Source organism: Leucopleurus acutus, assembly GCF_964270905.1.
Source record: "Leucopleurus acutus genome assembly, chromosome: 2".
NCBI lineage: Eukaryota > Metazoa > Chordata > Mammalia > Artiodactyla > Delphinidae > Leucopleurus > Leucopleurus acutus.
Genome location: NC_139143.1, coordinates 73,116,874 through 73,140,385, shown reverse-complemented (window position 1 = coordinate 73,140,385; position 23,512 = coordinate 73,116,874). Strand labels below are relative to the sequence as shown.

The following is a 23,512-nucleotide window of genomic DNA, read 5'->3' as shown; positions in this document are numbered from 1 at the left end:
TCCAATGCCCTAAATAAGCATCAGGTATTGTGAGTATTTTTATTCACCGTAATGAAGCACATCATTACTAGCCGAGCACTGTGGCTCCCCAGCAGAGAGCAAGTGCACTTGACAATACCTCCTTCACATCCAGTCCCTCCTCCCTGTGAGCCCCCATTGGCGGGGGGAGGCTGCAGCCCAGCGGGGGATGAAGCGTTTCTCCGGAAAGCCACTTAGGATGCCTGCCGTGTGCCTCCCCCCACCACGCCCCACCCCGACTTCTCATAGACTTGCCACCAACTCGCTGCCAGGTTTTATCTCCCTCCCTTGTTGAGGTTGGGGAGAGATGAAGCTTATACTAAGATCTTGTGTTTAGGTAGCAGTTTTCTTAGTAAGAGCAAACTGCTACTGGAGCTGATCTTCTGTGGATTCTGTCTGCAGCATATGCCTGCAGCCTAGAAAGAAGGTATTTGTGACCCTTAGCTTTACCACGGGGCGAGAGGTTTGCCCAATCGTGATCCTGTGCTGGGTTTCTAAGTTCTCTGTACTTTGAAGAGATAATAATGACACAATTTATGTGGCCAGACACAAAGAGAGTAACTCATGTAGTCCTTACCACACCCTTTGAGGTACTGTCATCCCCATTTCACAAATAGGGAAGACGAGATACAGGGATCTTACATAACTAACCAAGGCCCCAGAGCGAAGTGAGTGCCAGCGCAGGATCTGAACGCAGGCAGTCTGTGCTCTTAGCCCACTGCTGCGTTCATGTTGAGTGATTTACTCCATCTGCAGGTCGCTGCACTAGAGCACGGGCACTGCTAGCCTTGCTGAAGGGTTAGGAATGATTCAGTCCACTCTCGGACAAATAAAACGAAGTACTGAGTAGTGAAAGGATTTACCCACATACTCACGGAGGCAGGTCAAAAGCCAGGCCTCCCAGCGCCCAGTGTAGACACAGCCCAGTGGACGCGTCTGCCTTTGTATCTTTGGCCAGCCGACCTCAAAGGATTTCTCGGAGAAATGAACTGTAAATATGTTATTGTTACTGCATAATTGACAGCTAGGAAGGGCTTGGTGCTGTAAAAAACAAGGGCAATGGAGGGTTAGCCTCAATGGGCGTGTTTCCACTGTTAATATTAAGTTGAACCCTTTGAGTCCTTAGTTCTTCAAGTCTCACAGCATCAAGTTGCCCTTTTTTGTGAACAGTCTTATACAGTTTTAGAACATTACTGTGAGTTAACCTGTGAGTAGATATTTTATTGAATGTTCACTAATAAAACCCGACTACCGAGATGATAAGTAATAGTAACTAAGAGAAAGGGCAGTGGTGCTCTAAGGAGCAGATTCAGGGTCTGGGAAAGAACAGACACCCTGGCCTGGAGGAGGATGTGTTCAGGTCCTGCCTCAGCTGCTGTTTTTGCTGTGGGCCCTTCATCTCTTGGAGCCAGTTTTCCCAACTGTAAAATAAGGAGGTGGGAAAAATGATCTCCAGTTTCACTTCCAGAGCTGAGAGTATGTTGGTCTCTAACCTGAGAGTTTTCCTTTCTGCAGGGATAACTCCTGAGTCCTCTAATTCATATTTGGATGCTGTTTTTTTTTTTTTTTTTTTAACCTATTCCCTTTGTGTTATAGACATAGCAGATCTTCAGAAGACCGGCATAGGAGGGAGTCCTTACGATAAAAGTAGAAGTAGAAATAGATGGATGAGAAATCTCCCAGAAGAGTTATCAGAGCTTATAAGTCCATGATTCCACTCTTCGGGCTGTTTATGCTGAATTGAATATTTGGAAGCTTTAACGTATCAGAGATAAGGGCAAGACAGAAAGTTCATGCTATATTTGGCCCCAAACTCTCTTTGACTGTTAACGTTGGGGTGAAGGGTTGTGAAGTGTGTTTTATACTAGTGTCCATGTTCCCATCTCTCATAGTAGTAAAATCATGAAAAATAATTGATCTTGAAAAATACTTAAGAATTTTCTTTTCCCTTTAAAAAAATCCACAGCATGGCCAAAAATTATAATCAAATGGGCGGAAAGGGATTTCCAGGGATCATTTATTTTTTCCGATTTGACAAAATGCCACAAACTAGCCCACTTTCCTTACCTGCACACGTCTCTAGCAAAAGACCTACACAGCCTCACGTCAAGCGTGCTGAGGCTTGGACCCTCCCCACACCCCACGTGTGTCATCCTGCCGTTCCAGGCCTGTAATGAGTTCACCACCCACGTGATGAATCTCCTGCGAGAGCAAAGCCGGACCAGGCCCATCTCCCCGAAGGAGATCGAGCGGATGGTCAGTATCATCCACCGCAAATTCAGCTCCATCCAGATGCAGCTGAAGCAAAGCACGTGTGAGGCCGTCATGATCCTGCGTTCCCGGTTTCTGGATGCGCGGTGAGTCCCCAGGAGGGGTCTGTCCTTGGGGAGAACCCACTGATCCAGGGTTGGAATCCACGGCTGGCCCTCTCCAAAGACTCCGTTGTCATCATGTTCAAGGCTAAGCCAAGTGGTAGCCTGAGAAATGTTCTTAGTCAGGGAAAGGAGTGCTGAGAGGGTGGATGACCGTTGGTTTTATACGGCTCCAGGAAAACGTGTCATGGGCGGGGGTATTCTTTATGGCCGCTGCTTACTCACTCTTCATGAGAAGCAAGGATGACTTAGCTACAGGGACAGAAAAAGCAGGACTTTTTGTTTTCATACCGCTAGGTGTCTCTTTCACAGGAATAGTTTGTAACTATGGGCCCATACAGGTCTTGCTAGATAGTGCAATGACCTATTTTCTCCCAGAAAGTTCTGATTGAGAGCTGGGAATCTTTGCCACAGTATATGTAGGCAGAGAGCGCACCCAGTTCGAGTCAACAAATATTTATAACTAGATTACCATGTGTCCTACTCTGGGCTGAGTTTTAGGGGCACAGAGATGAAAAGATGAAGAAGACATGGTCCCTTGGGCGTAGAGGGGCAAGGGACTGGTCTGATATGGGCCAGATTTTCAATCAAGATTTGATGTTTTCTACCTGACATTAACTTGTGACCTAATTTGTGAGGTCAGAGAATTCAGTTGAAATCACGGATAGAAAGGTCCTTTACGACAAAAACTGAGACTATAGAACAAATAGTCAGTTCTTGGTCCTCCTACCCTCTAGACCAATGGATTTGTACAAATCCCTTTGATTTCTTTGGCTTCTGTTATCCAGCCTGTAAAATGGTGATATCATATCTTTCATCTACTCTAGGGGAGTGTGTTGATAATTGATCTAATAAATAAGTTTTCAGAGTGTGGATATCCTTTGTGATCTACAGTTCATGTTAAATTAGCCATCTTCTATAAATGCAGATTTCATCATTCATTGTTTCAATTCCTGAATATAATCCCAACATATGATTTTTATTATTGAAACATTAGGTATGTCAGGGTCATATACCATTTAATAATCTGTAGTTTTGTTCCTTTTCATTCAGACACCCAAATGCCCTGCTTTTTAAATTTTTTCACCCCGGAAATCATGTAGTATTCAGCTCTCTTACCTGTACTTTTCTCTCTCTTCACAAGTGTGGTCTTTACAGTTCACAGACCTCTTTAAAACTCCTGGCGCCTCCTAAACTCCCTTTTATTCATTGTGTTTTGGATCACGTGGAATATGAAATAAGAACGCCAGCTAGCAAACTGGATCTCTGGGCTAATAGAATTCCATAGAGTAAGTCAAGAGAAAGTACAAATGAAGAGAGCTGTTCCCAGCAGAGCATGGTGATGAGTGGGGGAATGCACAGGCCCTCCGAAGCAGGACCCCCCCCGCCGCCGTGCATCGCCCTCGCCCCGTGGCCTGCTGCCAGCCTGGCTTCTTTAAAGCAGGCCGTTCCGCACGGTACAAAGTGCAAGTGACTGGTGGCCTGTGTCTGGGTCTTTCCCCTGTGCTGTGGCCGCTGCCACTCTGCATGTGTTGTTTACATCCCCATAGTAACTCCCCTCGTTAAAATGCTGGAGTTGGCATTTATGTTGGCAGATACTGAAAAAAAAAAAGAAAAATTGGGCCCAGACTGGGTTCTTTTCAAGAAAGAAATCAGAGAGAAGGGAGGAGCAGAATCATTTTCTCATAGGATTTCTTCTCTCAGTAACTCTGCTGTGGCCAGCAGAAGGTCAGACTCTAAAAGACGCGAAACTAGGCGAGCTTTGTACACAGTCCCTTTCACTTCCACCAGCCTTTGCCTAGATTGTTCCAGTTGGCACCAGAAGGACAGTCACTGTAAGAGAGGGTCTCTTTCCTGCTTTGGCTGCAACCTTTAAATCATTGCCTCTGAGCCAAGGTTCAAAACTAAAACAACTAACCTTTTGTCTTTGTTATTAGCATTTACTTAGAGGTATGTATATTTAGTATCGCTGAAAAAATATGACCCCAAGTGCCAACCCAAGGCTAAGCAAATGGTTTTTCCAGCTCAAAAATAAACGTTTGCCTGGACTTCCTGATTGCGGTAGCTAATATCATTGCTTCTAGTGCTATCTATAATTGGGAAAGCTAGCTAAACACACTTTACTAAGAAAGACACATTCACTGCTAATGTTCATGTGTTTCTCTAAACCATGCATCTGATGGGCAGGGCTTCATCGGAAAAGATTTCTTGGAAGACAAAATGCAAGGAGGACTGGATTTAGTAACAGGATTAGCCTTCGTCATGTAATGGGTATGCAGAATTGAATGTTACTGCTTTGTTGTGTAACATTCCTTGTATTTTGTGTTGCTGAAGAACAGATTACCACAAATTTAGCAGCTTAGAACAACACAGAGTTATTATCTCACGGTTTCTGTTGTTCAGGAGCCTGGGCAGGCTAACCTGGGTTCTCTGCTCTAGTCTCACAAAGCTGCAACCCAGGGGTCCGCTGAGGCCACGCTCTTATCTGAAGCTCATTCCAGTAGGGGCATAATTCAGTTCCTTGTGGTTGTAGAACTGAAGTCCCCAGATCCTAGAAGCTGCCCTCTCCACAGGCAGCTTACAAGTTGTCTGCTTGCTTTCTTCCTGGAGAATGTCACCATTTTAAGGATTTAACCTAATCTCCCGTTTCATTAACGCAAAGTCAACTGATTGGTGACTTAATCACAGGAAGGATATCCTGTTATTTTCACAGTGCCCCCCAACACATACGCTCAAGGGAAAGAGATGTAGCCCAGGGTGGAATCTTACATATCTTCTTAGGATTCTGCCTTCCACACTCCCCAGCTGAGCATTTGGGATTTGGGCCAGGTTTTGTCCACTCAAGTCATATCCTTTTTTTTTTTTTTTTTTGCGGTACGTGGACCTCTCACTCTTGTAGCCTCTCCCGTTGCGGAGCACAGGCTCCGGACGCGCAGGCTCAGCGGCCATGGCTCACGGGCCCAGCCGCTCTGCGGCATGTGGGATCTTCCCGGACCGGGGCACGAACCAGCAACCCCTGCATCAACAGGCGGACTCTCAACCACTGCGCCACCAGGGAAGCCCCTTTTTTTTTTTTTTTTGCGGTACGCGGGCCTCTCACTGTTGTGGCCTCTACCGTTGCGGAGCACAGGCTCTGGACGCGCAGGCTCAGCGGCCATGGCTCACGGGCGCAGCCGCTCTGCGGCATGTGGGATCTTCCCGGACCGGGGCACGAACCCGTGTCCCCTGCATCGGCAGGCGGACTCTCAACCACTGCGCCACCAGGGAAGCCCCAAGTCATATCTTTTTTGTCTTCCTTATAGTGCCAGAAAAGTTTAACTTAAAAATTCCACTCATTCATTCATTCACTCAACATTTATTATTTCAGCTTTATATCAAGCATTGTGCTGTAAAACTTGGTAAGCTTATTGTCAGGACTACAATAATTCTTTGAGAGAGAGAACTTGTAAACCCTTAATGGTTTTCTAGCAATACAGTAATTTTATCTTGTTTTTTAAAAATAACATCTTGCTAGAGAGAACAATAAGAACCTAAAGACATGGTTGGAAGTACACCTCTGCACTTCACCCTGGTAGATAGAGTTACCTAAAATGATTAGCAAAGGGGACGGTAAGAAAGAGGAAAGGACATCCAATAAGGTCTGGCCAAACTGGCACTGTATTTAGATTTATTTACTTCTCTGAGTTTTTACTCTCTGTCAAATGCTATATTAGCCACTGGAATAACAAAGATGAAAAAATGCATGTAAATGTGGGTCCTCCTGGGACAGGTGCTCTTATAACAGCATAAAACTGTGCATGATCACAGGAAGTACATCTGCCAAGTTTACCCAAAGGGGAGAGAGAATCGAAAATCAGGGAGAGGCGGACAGTGCTGAGTCTCAGAGGAGTATGATGTTTAACACATAGAAGGAATCACAGAAACAAAGTGAACAACATAATTCAACTTCAACAGGCATTACTTACTGGAATGCATACTGTGTGTTGGGCAGCGGGGTTTCAAATATGTGTGAAACATGGCTCCTCCCCTTGAGGATTTGCTGTTTAGTTGGGAAGACACATGTAAACTTGTGGCAAATGCTGCTGGAGAGAAATACACAGGGTGGTATGAAAAGGCAAGGGAACATGAACGCCGTGAGTGTCTTTGGGGAATGGAGAAGCGTATGATGTAGCTGGATGAAATTATGTAGAGCATGTGTAGGATTGGAGGGAAATGAGACACTAGGGAGGGGCTAGATCCACTGAAAGACCTTAACTGTACCAGCAAAGATTTCAACTTGGTCCTATGAAGCAGCAGAAACTCTGAGCTGTTTAAGGAGGGAATGTAGTAATTTATAGTGTAAGTTCTCAAGCTGCACTTCTTGGATTCAGATTCTTGCTACAACCCTGACTACCTTTGTGACCCGGGGTCAGTGGCTTATCCTCCCTAAGACTCAGTTTTTGTGTTTCTAAAATGGGGATAATTCTATACAAGAATAAATAAGATAATATATTAAAAAAGTATAGTGTCTGGAACATAGTATTCACACCGTAATTCAGCTATAATATAGTAAGGTTCAGTATATTATATATTATTTATTATTATTATTATTTTCATGATCAGATCCATGGTTTGGAGGAATTCCTCTAGTGATTTTCTTGAAGATGAGCTGAATTCAAAGAAACGGTAGGAGACCACTGTTGAGGTGTGTGCTTCTCAAACTGGGGAAATACAGAATAAGTATGAAAAACCTTCCCCATTTTACTCAGATATTTGGAGGAAAATATTCTTATTTTAAGATAAACATTGGTATGTGATGGAATAGACTACAGCAGGAGGTTTTGGAGCCATTTCATGCTTTTGATGGTGTGCACCAGGGCTGTGAGTCCATGCTCTCTTTCTAGGAAGGTTGCTTGGCCATGATTTAGGGAAAGCATCACTATGGAGTTGCACTGTCTAGTCTGTGGCTTCTTGATTTTAAATTTAAAATTAATTAAAATTAAAGTAAATAAAATTTAAAACTTTAGCACTCCAGTTATATGAGCCCTATTTCAGCCACTCGATAGCCACATGCAGCTGATGGCTGCTGTATTGGAGAACAGAGAACATTCATTTTCCTCATTGCAGAAAGTGCTGTTGGACAACACTACTAAGACCATTATATGACAGACTGTGGCTCCTCTAAACCCATTTCAAAAATAACAGTGACACTAAGGATGGAACAAAAGGGATAGATTTGAAAAACAGAACTGGGAAGACTTGCTCTGGGGCCTACCTTCCTCAAATTCCCATCATGCAAGAGCTCTTAATACACGCCTCCTTTTTAGTTGGGCCTTTTAATCCAATCTGCCCAATTTCTGATGCTGGGTGACCCAGAAACTCAGCATGATTTGGGAAAGTGGCTTAGGCTTGGCATAATCTGGACAGACGTGGTTAATACCTATGGACAGAGAGTGTTTATCCAGTAAGAGAACAAGAAGAGTTGAGAATCGCTCCCAGATGCTGGCGCATGCTAGGTACCCAAATATTTGAAGGAATAAACAAACGAATGAATGGACGAACAGATTAGCAAATACAATGAACTCTGTATCGATGGTGATGTCATTATATAATATGGAAAGAAAAGAAAATGGAGCTGGTTTGGGTGAAATGTGATACTAGTCTTAGCAACACAGAGTTTGTTGGAAGTGTCTGGGGTATGCAGTAGTAAATGGGGTGTTGGCTTTTAGGAGAGGCGTTTGGTCAGAGATAACACATTTGGTGGTTAGCAACATATGTGCACAGCGCCTACACTCCACACTCTTGAGTCACTGTGATTTGAAAGGTTCCATCCCTAAAATTTAATCAACTTCCACATCTCTTAAGTTTACCTGGATAACTGATGATCAGAGCTTTTGGTTGGCTTGAAATAACACATGTTAACTCACCTAGCTGAAAACGCTTCCAGCCAAAGCAAAGAAACCAGGTGTCTTCGTTCAAATAACCTTATCGTCAGAATTATATTATTTTTACTGAGTTTCTTGAAATTCTGCAAAATCCTACTTCTGGGGCTTCAAAGGCCCTAGATTGAGACAGCCACTGCACAAGGTGCTAAGTGCATGCATCTGAGTAGATGAGACCACCTAAAGGAAGATTGCACGTCACCAGGAGGAGAGAGCCGGGAACAGCTGTCTGCACCATCCCTGCACCCCAGCTCATTCCAGAGAGGCTTCCTATGAGCTCAGTTGGAAGAGTCCCAAGAAATACACTGTAATGCTAATGCAAACAACTCCCAATTAGGGGAGCCTTCAGGGGCCACTTCCCCAGGCCTAAAACAACTGTTTTCTTTAGGCCAAGAGGAAGCCAGAGGTTATCCAAAGACTAGCTTGGAGACCGGGTTAGCCACTTGGCTACCATCCTCAAATTCCCATCATGCAAGAGCTCTTCATACATGCCTCCTTTTTAGTTGGGCCTTTTAATCCAATCTGCCCAATTTCTGATGCTGGGTGACCCAGAAACTCAGCATGATTTGGGAGGGTGACTTGGGCTTGGCATAATCTGGGCAGATGTGGTTAATACCTATGGACAGATGGTGTTCATCCGGTAAAATCAGGCACTTTATTATGTTAATTAATCCAAGTGGGACCTGGAAAATACAATATTAGCTGAATTTCCTGTCTAGCAAGGCGATTGGTGCTTTCTGTTGGCTTAAATCAGAAAATTCAATATCCTGGCATAACCAGGGATGTTCTGGAAATTTTTTTTCCCCATAAGGAAAAACCTTTGATAAAAGCTAGAAAGGCAGAAGTGCTAATGGAGCTAATTTAAAGATAGAGACCCCACCCCCTCAAGGAGGGCCAGCCAGCATCTGCAAGGAGCCAGGCATCCCTAAGCAAAGCCCAGCTATCCTCAGGCCTTAGCGGGGAGGAGGCAACAAAGTGATTCTCACTTTAAATTAGTTCAATTAGCACTTTTTCTTTTAAGAAGAAAAATACTTTTATTCAAAAAGTGGTTTTCTTCATTTTTGCAACCTATATATTAAAAAGATTTCTGTGGGCTTATGTTTTACCATTTAGCAGCTGTTCCTGCTTAGAAAGTGCTGCTTTTCTCCTTTCAAGAGAGGTCAAGTAGTCAGGGGGTTAATTTCCATCCATTCTTGCCCCCCTTCCCCATGCCTTTTAAAAATGTTGCATGCGCCTATATGGGGATAGAACAGAGAGAAAATAACTTTTTAAAAAATATTTATTTATTAATTTGGTTGCTATGGGTCTTAGTTGAGGCAGGCAGTCTCCTTAATTGCAGCAGGTGGGCTCCTTAGTTGTGGCTCACGGGCTCCTTTGTTGCGGCACATGGGCTCCTTAGTTGCAGCATGCGTGTGGGATCTAATTCCCTGACCAGGGATCAAACACGGGCCCCCTGCATTGGGAGCATGGAGTCTTAACCACTGTGCCACCAGGGAAGTCCAGACAACTTATTTTTAACTTATGGCTACAGAGTCTCTGTGTAATTGCCAGGAGGCAATCTGTATACAAAAAAGAGGCTGGGTTTTGTAGTCAGGCAGACCTGAATTGATACTTTGGCCCTATAACCTACTAGTTGAGTGACCTTCGAACTCAGTTCTGCATTGGTAAATGGGAATAACCATAGCTACCTCACTAGTTGTGAAAAGTGAATAATTTGAATTGATGGCTCTGAGAGGGTATGGCCCAAGGCCTGGAACCTGGTAGGAAGAATCCCCAGTAAGTCCTAGTATTTGTCATGTACCAGGCACTGTGCTGAGTCCTCTCTGTGTATGACCTGATTTCTCCCTGTCACCCCGTGAGGTCAGTTTGACTCTTTTGACTGTCATTTGAAGAAGCTGAAGTTTGAAGAGGCATCCCAAATCACCCAGCTGGTATTCAGCTGGTCCAGGGTTCAAAACCAACATGGTGGAATTTTGAAACTTCATGCCCCTCACCACTCTGTATAAATATTTGTATAATACATGTGATCTTCTGCTTAGTGTCCCGACAGTACACAATGAAGTATTTAAAGAACGCTTTCAGCACTGCTTTCAGCATCCAGCCCCTTTGCTCAAATCTCCTCTTGTTCACTTTTCACTCAAAAAAGGGTCTTCTCCCAGACGTAGATCCTCTCCTCTTCCTTTTTATATGTATTTGGTGTGAACTTTTTTTTTTTCCGTTGTCGTTGTTGTTTCCTTTCTCTTTATGAAGGCGGAAGAGACGGAATTTCAACAAGCAAGCGACGGAAATCCTGAATGAATATTTCTATTCCCATCTCAGCAACCCCTACCCCAGTGAGGAAGCCAAAGAGGAGTTAGCCAAGAAGTGTGGCATCACAGTGTCCCAGGTAAGAAGCCCTCAAAGGGCTCAGCCCATACCCTGGCCCTGGTGGAGTCACAGTGCAGAGTCTTGGAGGTCTTGCTTTCGTGAACTTTCATGCCTTGTAAGTTCCATCAACTTAAGCCTTAAAATGGCAAGGTCAGCACATGATGTGCATAAGAGAGTTTCCAAGGCAGTACCTGGAAAAACTTGAGAGGAACCAGCAGAACTAGGAGAAGACTAAGTACAGTGTAAAAACAGGGACAGGGTTCTTCCCTCTGAGCTCTCCGTTGCTTCAAATGGGTGAAGAATTCTACATGTACTTGGAAAGCCATCTGAATTTCTCATGTTATTTTCTCAAGCATACTCAATTCCTTGGCCCATTTTTTTGCCCAACCCAGGAACTTTAAGAGTCAGTGAATGGAACTTTTAAATGAAAGGGACTCAAATGTCCTCTCTTGATGTCCTCACTCTGTAACTGATGGAGTGTAGGAATTTTAACGTGTCACTATGCTTGCATTGGAATGATTGCACAAAATGTCACTGAGTGCCCCCTTCCCCCAAAGAGCAATAACCGTAACAGGTGCCTATTGACGTGGAAAGGTACGTGACATAAAAGTTTTATGGACCTGGAGTGTTCAGCATTAATATGAAGTAGAAAGGTCAGCAAGTTTTATATGTATCTACATTGTGTCTACACAAAGGATCCATCCAAACTTCTTACTCGGTCTGAACCTCAAATACCACCACCAGTCTCTAGTTGAGACCAGTAGGGATAGTCAAGAAACCTCTCAGAGAAAGCTTTCCTCAGAATTATGTCACGTGCAAGAGAATCAAATGTACTAGTGTTTCCAAAAAGGGCAAGGGGGAGGGGGAAGTTGGGGAGAAGAGGCCTACTTTAGTGAAAAACTTCACTTAACATTTTGTAAATGAAGTAGATGCTGTTTTGTATAAACTGAGCATCTGTACTTCCTTGAGCTGAATCCTGGCTTCTGCTACTCCCCGCCGGGTGCTGATCCCATCAACCTGTGTTTAGCTAAGCAGAATTAGGTCTAGTCAAAATCAAGAACTCCACACAGGGGATCTGCAATGAAGAGATTGCCGGGCTCTCCCCAGCACTCTATGTGTGATTTTTGCAGCAGCCTTGGAAACCTCCTTTCAGACAAGGCAGAAAGAATCGTCTCCTTTTTAACCTGGACCTTCCTCAGGTACTTGGACCCAGCGGAAGGTCGTTTCCAGTCTTGGCAACCCTGGGAAAGCAGAACATCAGTGGTCTAATTCAGGTGGCCTGATTGTTATCTAGGTTTCTAACCATTCTTGTCCAAATCTAGACCCATTGTCCACAAGTAAAGAGAACCGATGTTTTGTGGTGCTTGCTGCATGTTTCCAGGTATAAACCATATCACTAACCCACAAACAGTGAATTTCGGTCATGGAATCTTCTGCTGCTAAAGTTGAAAATCACTATATTGTTTGAATTCAAATTCTGGGATTTGGAATTCCAAATCCCTATTGAAAATAGAATGAACTCTTCAGGATCTAGTCTGTATTGTGTGTGAATAAAAAATGGAATCTTGGCCTATTCCAGCAACCTTCACATCCTTCATTATGGAAATCCAGGGTGCAAATAGTGTGTCCATTAAAATGATGATTTACATATACTGTATCACCTTTCTCTTTCCCCTATCCATCCCAGGGCGATACCATTCTTCCTTCCCCATCACATCACTTCCTCCCAACAATAACCAGACTGTTCTACCATTGCCACACAAGTTCCAGTGGGAGACAACATGATATCCTAGAACGAGCACTTGCTAGGAGCGTGTTCATGCTGAGTCAACCGTGGGATTTTAGGAACTCACTCTTTCTATTTGGGTCTTCGTTGCCCCATCTCCAGTCATGGTTGGTTGGACCACATGATATATTAAATCTCCCTCTATCTCTAGTTCTCAGATCTAGGAGATGCCTTTGACTGTATCTTTCTTGTTTTTTGTTTGTTTGTTGCTTTGGGTTTTTTTTAAACTAAATTTATTTATTTATTTTTGGCTGAGCTGGGTCTTTGTTGCTGGGCACAAGCTTCCTCTAGTTGCGGCAAGCGGGGGCTACTCCTTGTTGCGGTGCGTGGGCTTCTCATTGTGGTGGCTTCTCTTGTTGCGGAGCACGGGCTCTAGGCACGTGGGCTTCAGTAGTTGTGGCTTGCGGGCTCTAGAGCACAGGCTCAGTAGTTGTGGCTCACGGGCTTAGTTGCTCCACAGCATGTGGGATCGTCCTGGATGAGGGTTCGAACCCGTGTCCCCTGCATTGGCAGGTGTCCCTGTGCCACCAGGGAAGCCCTGTTTTGGGGTGTTTTTTTTTTGTTGTTGTTGTTAATAATCACCCTCCATCTTGAAATTCTCCTACTTTGGCTTTCTTGACATTGTTCTCTCTGGAGTTTTCTCCTTCCTCTTGGGCCACTCCTGCTCAGTCTTCTTAGAGGATCTGCCATCTCTACCTATCCTAAAGGTATTGTTCTTTCATTAGCCCCCATCTCGTCATGTCCTAGCCCATGGTCCTTAATTATTTTTTAAGACACATATTCTTTTAAAATCCACTTACTAGTGAGTCCTCCTGTGATTCCCAAACAAAAATATGCTCAGACACAGAAACCCATCTATTGACCATCCTCTCCTTTGATCCCAGAACAGCCCCTCCTCTATTCTAATGCTTGGAGTGCTGCTTGGAGTGTGATCTACAGAAGGCAGCATCAGCTGGGAGCTTGTTAGAAATGTAAACTCTTGGGTCTTACTGTATAGCACAGGGAACTATACTCAATATTTTGTAATAACCTATAAGAGAAAAATAAATCTGAAAAAGAATATACGTATATATTTGTGTGTGTGTGTGTGTGTGTGTATATATATATATATATATATATATATATATGTAACTGAATCACTGTGCTGTACACCTAAACCTAACACGATGTTGTAAATCAACTATACTTCAATTTAAAAAAAATTTCTTGGGTCTCACCCCAGTCCTGAATCAGAATCTCTGGTGGAAAGGAGAGGAGGCTAGGGATCTGTCTTCATAAGCCCTCCATGCACACTTGACTTTGAAAAGTGCTGTTCTACACAGTGAATTGGAGTGGCCCCCTCCGTGCTCACAGCTGCAAATATACTTCTCTTTAAATATCCCCATGAGACTTCTCTCCTGGAATGCCGAACTCATATATCTTACTTCCCACTGGACTTCACCATGGCTCTGCCCACGGGCTCTTCAAACTTAATGTCCAAAATGTGAACCAAACTTTCCCCGGAGAATCAGTGATTCCTTCTGCATTATCTGTCTCGGAGTAAGTCAGTCATCTCTGTATCCCTAGTGCCTAGCACATAGTAGACCTTGTCAATGATTGTTGAACAGTGAGTTAATTAATGAAAACACCGATTCTATACATTGTTCAGGGCATATGACATCCCCCTAGTGGACGATGCAGGAAATGCCTGAACTGACCCAGCATCTTCCCTGCATGAGCATCTATTCTCCTGTAGAAAGGAATCATCCCAGGACCGGTCCCTTCTCCACCCTCTTCCTTCTCACCTCCTCTCATGTAGCCAATTTATTAGAGCACAGGCATTTTCTTTCCTCCTCAAAAGTCGTTCCAAACTTCCTTCATCTTTCCCCCTTTCTTCCAGCTCATCCAGTTACCTCAGAAAAAATCTCCCTGCCTCTTTTCCTCTCTCTCTGTTCCACTTAGAAGTCAAAACCCAACCACAATGATGATTGATTCCTAGAATAGTGAAAGTTACATCAAGAAAAGCATGAGTTTGGGAGTGAAATTAGATAGGCAGTGGCCCCTGAATGGACCCAGAAATGCCCTTCCTCTTCCAGTTTAACTCTCTTTCTGTAGGCACCAGCATTTACAATAAATAAAGCATTTTCTCTTGAGGCTTTTTCTCTCTTGTTTACTAATATTGCAATGCTATGTTTTGATTTTTATTACAGAAGCTTGGCATTTCTGCTTCAGTATGAGCTGTATAGGTCTATGAGGGATAGCCTTATAAGATTTTTAAATTTAGCTAAGGCACTTTAAAAATAAGTGTAGTTTTGCAAGCATTTTCTTTATCTGCCATTGTTGGGGTAAATTAAATTACATGTAAGCTATGGTACATGTGTTACCAACTTCTCCTTCTCTCACCAAATTCATGGTTTGTTTTGTAATTGTATAAAACCACAATATTTTAGTTTGAAATCACATCTGAAATATGGGGTATAAAACTCTGCTTCCTAAGGCAGGATTATGGGAGTAAAACTTGAATTTCACTGTGTCTCCACTTGTGTCTGGCAGAGGTCTTGGTATAAAGAGAACGGGCATAGAATCAAGCCAGGACAGCCGCTGTGAGCCACATGAAGGAAATAGGTTAACAAATGAAAGTAAATTACATTTATTTTGTGTATTGGTGTTAACATTTAAAGCCTGGAATTCAAAGGAATAATCAGTGCTAGGCTTCAGTTTTTCCTCATGTAGATAACACCAAGCTTTGCACAAAATACTTAGTGAAATTTATTGGATTGAATTATATTGATCCTAAGGTCAGTAGTACAATACAGCTAAGAATCTAGTCCATATTAAAGTTATCTAACTAATAAAAATGTGAAATTAATACATCCATGAAAGCACCCATATGTTGATATAGATTTCTTTGAATATTTAAAGGTCTGTATATTTTGATTGCCCAAAGTCAGCTTTAGCATTGGTAAGTAACAGGCATTTCTCCTGAAATGCTAGGTTTATTTTAGTGTCCTATACTTAAGAGGTAAGCAGATTTAAAATGCTTGCCCTAAACTACAAGGGTCCTAGTTAAATGAGCAGCTCCTCCCTAGAAAAATCTTTGTCACAGTGGTTTTGCTAGATTGTGTTATATTAAGCAAGAGAATCTCATTTTATGTAGTTGCTCCTCTCCAAGCCCTTCCTTCAGATCTTTTAATTGATGTTGCAGAATCAGAGCTAGGATGAGACCAATTAGCCTACCTCTTCAACCCTCTCATAAGCCCTTCCTTTTCCTCTGTGATATTTGTGCGGGATGAACTGGTAACTTTCTCGTCTTCTTTTAAACCTCTCTAGGTATCAAACTGGTTTGGAAATAAACGAATCCGGTACAAGAAGAACATAGGTAAATTTCAAGAGGAAGCCAATATTTATGCTGCCAAAACAGCTGTCACTGCTACCAATGTGTCAGCCCATGGAAGCCAAGCTAACTCACCGTCAACTCCCAATTCAGCTGGTTAGTTTTTTCTTTGAATTGGGGGAAATGTTATCCATTCTTATATGTGCTTTTCCTACACTGGGGTTTTCTTTTAATTCTTTGGGCTATGGATGGGTTGATTTATGTATTTGATTGTCTTTTTTTACTGTTGATGCGACTTTGGGTTTTTCTTTTCATTTCCAAAAAGCAATGTGTTTTGCTGTTGATAAGATGGACATGTCTGAGGGTTTGCACTAATGTGTCTCTTTAAGTTGGACAGAGGTAAATTGGTTGGTTTTGATGAGGAGACCTCTAAATTCTCCTTTCAGAGATTCTAATAAGTAAGCTCGACTTAATATTTTGAGATAGTCCCTTGGGGTTCAGGCATTTAGTCTGTCTCATATAAAGTTGTTGTCCTTATCTATTTTGCTGTTCCTATCACATGATGTCTGGGTCATCTACTAGCATGCATTCTTTGAAGGAATATTCACTCTTCTTTAAATATCTTATTAAAATGTTCTGGTCTGCAAAGCCAACTATGGTGATTGCTATCCATTTTTTATAGTTATCGTTCTTTACTGTTTTATTGTGTTGGTTTCCTTTATGTAAACTACAAAGAAAATTGCCAGTCATTAATTCAAATGATTTCAGATTCCAGTTTTTCTGTTACAGTATCAGTCATGTGCTGTACTCCTGGTTTTATTTTAGTAAATGTGCGTTGTATCACTAATTTCAGAGTTAGGCTAACATAATATATTTTGGGGGTGTGCCTTGTACCACCAGTTCTTAAATTCCACATGTGAAAAGAATAATCAGTAATGCATAAAAAATGTAACCTTGGTGTTTGTATGCTATGGAAGGCATGCATGTTGGTGCTTTTATTTTTAAAGGGAAAACCAGAAATATTTCTTATTAAATAAGTATTTATTTATTAAATAAGGCTTTATGAAATAAGTTAGATTAAGATATTTCTCCCCATAATGAACCAGATGCATTGATTTTGGCTGTGGGGTACATATCTAAGAAAATTGATGCCCCAACTTTAAAGGGTCACAAATTAAATATGTTAGATCATAATATGACTTTTAAATCTAATTTCTAACATTTGGGGGTATGTGGTGTCTTTGACCTCCCCGCCTGTTTGCCCACTAAAATAAGTCCTCTTTCTACCCTGTGGTAGATTGTTATTGGAGACATGTAAGGCTCCACACACTAATGTCTTCTGTGAGCTTCTAGATGCTTCTAATTTGTTATCATAAAGTTCTCCAAGTCACTGGGCTGTACCATCACAGCTTTCTTTTGTTTAAATGGAATCATGCATGAAGAGTGGCCTGGGCTTTGTAAACATGGATATGGTAAGACAATGTAGAATTCAATCCAGTTTCATTTTTCCCAGCACTCCAGATTAGGTAACCATGGAGAGCATATTTGCTTTTTGAGGTTTGTGTGTGTGTGTGTGTGTGTGTGTGTGTGTGTGTGTGTGTGTGTGTGTTTCCTTCTCTTCTCATCATGGTATGATTGACAAAGGATCAAGGCTAACAGGTTCAATAACCAGAGAGTTTCCTTCATCCCCATCTGGTCAATTATTAAGCATTTCAGACCCAGCAACACTAGTTGAATTGTACTGCTAGGCAGACATTTTCACTTGTCTCTTTGGAAGAAGTACAATTCTGTCAACATTAGCAAAAACACATTTGATACTCTTGCAAAGGTTATCATAATGTAAAACAGATATCAAAATGACTTTTTCCTGTCCCTGATATATCTGCATCGCAGATGGCTTAGCATGATTTATGAACAGTCTTTAGAAGGGCCCCGTGGACTCCCTTCATTACTAAATCCCTTTTTCTTCTTTCCTAAAGTACTTGAAAAGAGAAAAGTGAGCGCTTTAACCCCCTCGTCTGTTTTTAAGAATTATTTTGGCTCTCTTGGAATATCAGTATGTGATTACAGTTTTCTAAGGAATTTTTCTGGTGGCTTAAACTTCATGTGACTATTCTGAGCACAGAGTAAATTATTATGGAAAATTTGAGCTAAGCTTTCCAGTGGTGCCTAAGTTGTTAGAAATAATATGCAGAGGAACCCCTTTGTAGTGCTTTTTCTAAAATAGAGACAAAAGAAAATACTATTGTATATGTGCAATAGCGTGGAATTTTAAAAGATAAATGGTTTAACAGGAAAAGTTATAAATGGGTTTTTCTATCTTTTCTTTGCTCTTAACACAACCCAAATCACTACACAGATAGAGGGAGAACTTTCAAATGTTTCAGCTTTGCACATAGGGTGTTTATAATGTTGTATACCAGCTCTTTGATAATTCCGAAGGGTAAATAATAATTGAAATAGCAAGTTTTAAATAAGAGGTTAGGAAGTGAAAATATATTTTAGTTGAGTTTAGAGTTCTGGAACCTGGGAACTTTTTATATCCTCAGTATCGAAGCAGGAGTTTTTTCCAGAAGCTTTACTAAATATAAATACTCATTTCTACTGCAAGGAAGATATTTTGCAAGTAAATCTTATTCCTTCTAGAGGCTTTTGTGTGGAGAGCAGTACTTCAGTATCTTTATTTAGGCCTCTTCTAAATATTCCTCTTTGTTGATATATGCCTGGCCTCCTATTTCCTTAAGCATAATTCATAAAAATCACGTAGGGCTGGGGCCTGGGAGGAATGAACAAGTATTTTGAGATACTTGGAATTCTTCATATTTTACACCAGCAGAGTTGGGCAAAATGGATGGAGCAAGGAGGAAAAATAGAGAGAAGACAAGAAAATTAAGTTTTGAAGAAAAAGAAACAAAAATGGGGACCAACTGAAGCAATAGTTAATAACCCTGGATCCATAATTCTTTTGGAGTGACCTAAAGTGACACCTTCTCAATTTCCTATTTTTGATGAGATTATGAAAGCAAGAGTTAATATCTCAGAAAAATAAGGCCCTTTTAGGAAGGTTGGATTATCTATTTTGGAAGGTTGGAGAACATTTTAATATCCAAGAGGAAAGAAATTGGCTTATGCGTTACAGATATTTTCTGTGGCATAGCATCAGCATTGATATCTTAGCAGGATCTGTGATTAGCTAAGCAATCCCCGTTTTTTGAGGCTCAGAACCCACAGATTCGAATTCTTTTGCTTAGTTGTATGTGTTTGTGTGTGTCAAGGACAACAGTAGATTCAGCCATGACATTAGTTAGCAGCAAGCCCTTTAACATTTTCTTATTATGCCCCTCATAGGAAGTTTGGTGTTTTTCTGGGTTGGTGGAAGGTTATCATATTGAGGCCCTGGACACTGGCTTCCTAAGAGAAGTTTATGTATAGTACACGTGGTTAGAGAGGAGGTAACACATCCGGAGAAGTTGACTGACACTTCTAGTAAAGCCATCGGAACACTCATGGTTTTGTTTTTTAAAACCAGTGAAAGAATTTATCCCCTTGATGTTTTCTGCTGTGTTCGTTCTTCCTATGTTTCTTCCCTTGTGGAAAATGAAAACACGGCCTCCTGGAATTGGAACTCTAGAACCTGGACGTGCACACCTGCTGAAGGTTATCTGGTTTCCCATTGAACCAGATAACCTTTCCCTCTTGTACTTTGCCCTGAGTAGAAAGTAATAATGGTTTTATTTTAATTTGGAGAGAAAAATCTTGAAAAACAGAGAAGTGAGCATAATATAATTAAGCTTACATCCAGCAAAGAGACTCTATCTTTGAGCCTCCAAATGGTATAGGAGGCCAACAGAGTCCAGTATGATCAAACTGGCCACCTAATCTGTGTGAAGCCTACCTAGACTTCTAGATTGCAGAAATTAAGGTAATACTTGCCCTCCATCTGCTTCCTAAAAATGCTGTGAGTTATAATGAGCTAATACTTTTAAAACACCTCAAGTTCCTTAGGAAGAAAAAGTAAATTCATTCTTGTTCTAGGTCGTGGGTTCTCAATGTCAGTAAAGTTGCCATTTTTGGCTGTCACAGTTGTAGGGGGATGGATGTTCCTGGCATCTAAGAGATGGAGACCAGGGATGTGTTTGACCATCCTACAATACGTAAGATATTCCTCCATAACAAAGAATTATCTGGCCCAAAACGTGAATAGTGCCAAGGTCAAGAAACCCCACTCTAGATTGAGCTGTTATCATTAGTATTCTATTTTTTGGATTTTGAAGTTAAGGAGACCAGGGATGTGTTTGACCGTCCTACAATTCGTAAGATATTCCTCCACAACAAAGAATTATCTGGCCCAAAATGTGAATAGTGCCAAAGTCAAGAAACCCCGCTCCAGATTGAGATATTATCATTAGTATTCTATTTTTTGGATTTTGAAGTTAACTGAGTTTGGGTGTTTTTTTTTCCCCCTGAGCAAATGTAATTCTCTTGGAGACTCTTTAGAGTAGAAACAGAGTGTTCAGGAAATTGTCTTTTATGAAAATGGCTGTTAGCACATCTCCACATCGTGTTTGCATGAGCAAATGCATCAGAATCTGTAGGTGATCTATCACTTCTCTGTCTAGTTGAGTGCAAGTTTAGCTTTGTACGTGCCCCAGCTGTCTGCATTACGGCTTCAACGAGCTACTTGCCTCCCTTTCCAAGCCAAATTCAGAACCTTTTAACTGGCAAGCACGTCTTAAAATGTGCTTCTAGTCATTGCCATCACTTTATAGCCACCTGCAGGTAAGGTTCCAGACTGACCTTCTCAGCAAACCAGGTAATTCTGTTTTAGCTCTTTGAGAATTCCACAGCACCTCCGAGAGAGCCCACATGCTATTTGTCTGTGAATCACATCCTTCCCAGGAGGTTATCCAATCCAGGATAAGTTCTTTCCAACTTCCAGTGCCAGATGAAGAATGAGTCTCCCCCTCATTACTTAGATGTTTGTGTGGATGTGTCTGCCTTATTGCGGTATTCGTGACACCTGGTCTCTTTCCTCAGCGAAATCACTGCCTCTAGTTACTTATCAGAGAAGCAGAAGCCATGGCAGTGTTGTACGTGGGTGTACAGAGACAATGAAATGCTGAAACAGCATGGCCAAAAGCACAGGGACTCCTTCTGCAATTACTGCTCTGATTCAAATGCATTTGTACACGAAGTACATTGATATGTGCATATTTATCTCTATGTACATTAGGCAGCCAGACATATTTACAATTTATCTATGCACATATATTTTTTAAATCATCTGTGTCAATTGCAGTGTGTATCTTGTAAGTGGCACATTCCGTGGCTTCATGGTTCCATGGGTGCCATGTTCCTTGGCATCAGGGTAGCCCTCTGGAAGTTTCTCCCATTTCTCAGTCTGTGTGCTAATTTCCAATAAACCATCAACCAAGCATGTAGAGTGTATGTTTATTACATGGTATTTGGTTAGGAGAGAAATAAGATACCTGGGCTTCAAACTGAATACTCTCGGGGGAAAAAAAATTCTGATATCATATAAACAATTATAATTTGGGTTCTTAGAGCTGCTGGTTCTTGGTTCTGATGACATCTACCTGTGAGCATGTGTTGTAATACTTATTATAAAATGGCTTTTAATATTTAGGTTATATCGCTGTGGTTGAAAGAAAGATTTGAGAGGGATGTAACTAGGACATAGATGCCTGGGTCTTATATATCTTAACATACGAATGTGATCTGTGCTACGCACTGCTTCACCCACACATTGTGGGGGGGACTGTTTGAAAGATTTGCAACACATTAATGGAAGGAGGGTCCAGGCCAAAGCCTCTGCCCACTGATTGGGTGTAAGCCACACCTGGTCAAATCTTGTACCTATTTTGCCTAAGATCCAACTTTTCTAATTCCTTTCAGATAAGCTAAACCGAGAAACGTGTGCCAGATGACATACATAGGACATGTTTCAGAGTTAATCAGGATGTCATAGTTCTTTGGATGGTGCTTGAGTTGTCCCCCACCCCCCAAAGAAAGCAGTCCCTTTTTCCCATGAGAAGGGAGTTAAGAGTGGAGGATCCGTCTGTGTAGCAAAGTACTCAGCTGGCTCCTTGCATATGGATGGATACCCCAAAGAACAAAGCAGGATGGAGATGTTCCTTAACTTGAGGTTGTCCCCAAGTAAATTGTCCTCACGTAAATCATTTGGTTCCTCTAAATGGCTCTTGCCTTTGAAGGATGAGGATAGCGTGAATAGTTGAGGAGAGTGGCAGAGTTTAGAAGTCATTGCTAGTTAAGTGGTCCTGCCATGGAACAAAAAAACCTTCTGTTCAGCTTAGCTGCAGCTCTTCATGTGAGGCGAGACGGCTCTCTAGGATGGCACAAATCCCTATTTTGGGATAAAAGAGAGTCAGAGCTGGGGCATGAATCATTGTTGGGCGATTCCACACGGATGATGGCTGTCTCAGAATTCAAGGGCAGGAGTGCAATTTGAGCAATATAGGGACGGAAACAATAGAGTGGAACTGACCTGGGTCCCTGAGGTCTCTCCTTTTCCAGGCTAACGTCATGTTTTAACCAAACCTTGCACGTTGAGCTTTCTTTCCTAATGCACTGAGCTGCACGATGGCTTCAGAATAATATTAAGCTTTCCACGGCCTTGTGTTTAGGTTGAGGGGGGGACTAGGTTTACCACAGTAGAACCAGTGGAACCCGGGTGGTGCCTACAGGCTAAGTCTGGGAGAAAGTTTCAGCTCTAGGAGGTGAAAGCAGATAGTTAACTGCTCTTCTGAAGACTCACTTTATTATTATTATTATTACTATCATTTCATATTTCATGCATGCTTGAGAATTCCTGGTCCATTTTCTGTCTCATCTTCCTCCAAAATGGCAGGTGGCAGAGAAGAGCATATTATTCTCACTTATTTTTGCAGTCCTCATGATCCTCTTGGACTGTTTGCCACCCAGCAGGGAACATCACCTTCTTTCTAGAAATCAGGAATGTTGGTGACTCATATCACAGGGCCAGCCCTACTGTGCAGCGTTACCTTCATGCCCTCCCCTCCCAGGTGCTGCTACCCATGTGAGAGTAGATGGGTGTAGCATTAGTTTATTTAGAATCCAACTGATAGCTCACGTGCTCCATCGTGGTGGCAGAAGTACCACTGACCAGCCTGTAGTCTCCAGCCCACAGTCCCCCAGCCAATCCTAGAATTTTAGAGACAAGAGCGAGAGACCCTGGGTCTGGAGACTGTCTTCAACTCAAACAGAGCAAGTTGAGAAGAATACATGTTTCCTGTCTCAGCTTGAAGCTGCTAAGGGGAAGCAGACCTATGGGCAACTTGCAGTGAGATGGGGGCTCCGCATAACATCAATGATATGCACCCTTTATTGCTTGCTCTGTTCTTCATGCTACTAACCAGACTCTGTTGATGTTGTTTTGATTTTAGTTTTTATTTGGGGGGGGGGTTGCTTTGCATGTCATTCTTCCTCTTGGCTGTTAGTTGCGGGGGTTAAGCCTTTTCCTTTCTGTGATTCAGGTGCCTCACTCTTTCCTTTCCAGGTTCTTCCAGTTCTTTTAACATGTCAAACTCTGGAGATTTGTTCATGAGCGTGCAGTCACTCAATGGGGATTCTTACCAAGGGGCCCAGGTTGGAGCCAACGTGCAATCACAGGTAGGGACCCAGCCAATGTGCCGCCAGGTGAATGCTTTAGCGTCCAAGAGCCCTCAGTCGGATT

General features: G+C 42.2%; 1 protein-coding gene across 3 annotated transcripts in view; it reads left to right on the top strand.

Moving 5' to 3' along the window:
- PBX1 (PBX homeobox 1) overlaps positions 1-23,512 on the top strand; it is a 316,019-nt gene that overhangs the window by 228,850 nt on the left and 63,657 nt on the right. For 2 of the 3 annotated variants that reach the window (XM_082833826.1, XM_082833825.1), the window contains exons 4-7: positions 2,185-2,375; positions 10,562-10,697; positions 15,774-15,933; positions 23,336-23,448. In XM_082833826.1, the coding sequence (XP_082689952.1) occupies positions 2,185-2,375; positions 10,562-10,697; positions 15,774-15,933; positions 23,336-23,448 (600 nt within the window). The remainder of the gene's footprint in view (positions 1-2,184; positions 2,376-10,561; positions 10,698-15,773; positions 15,934-23,335; positions 23,449-23,512) is intronic. The other variant, XM_082833827.1, reaches the window with a different exon arrangement.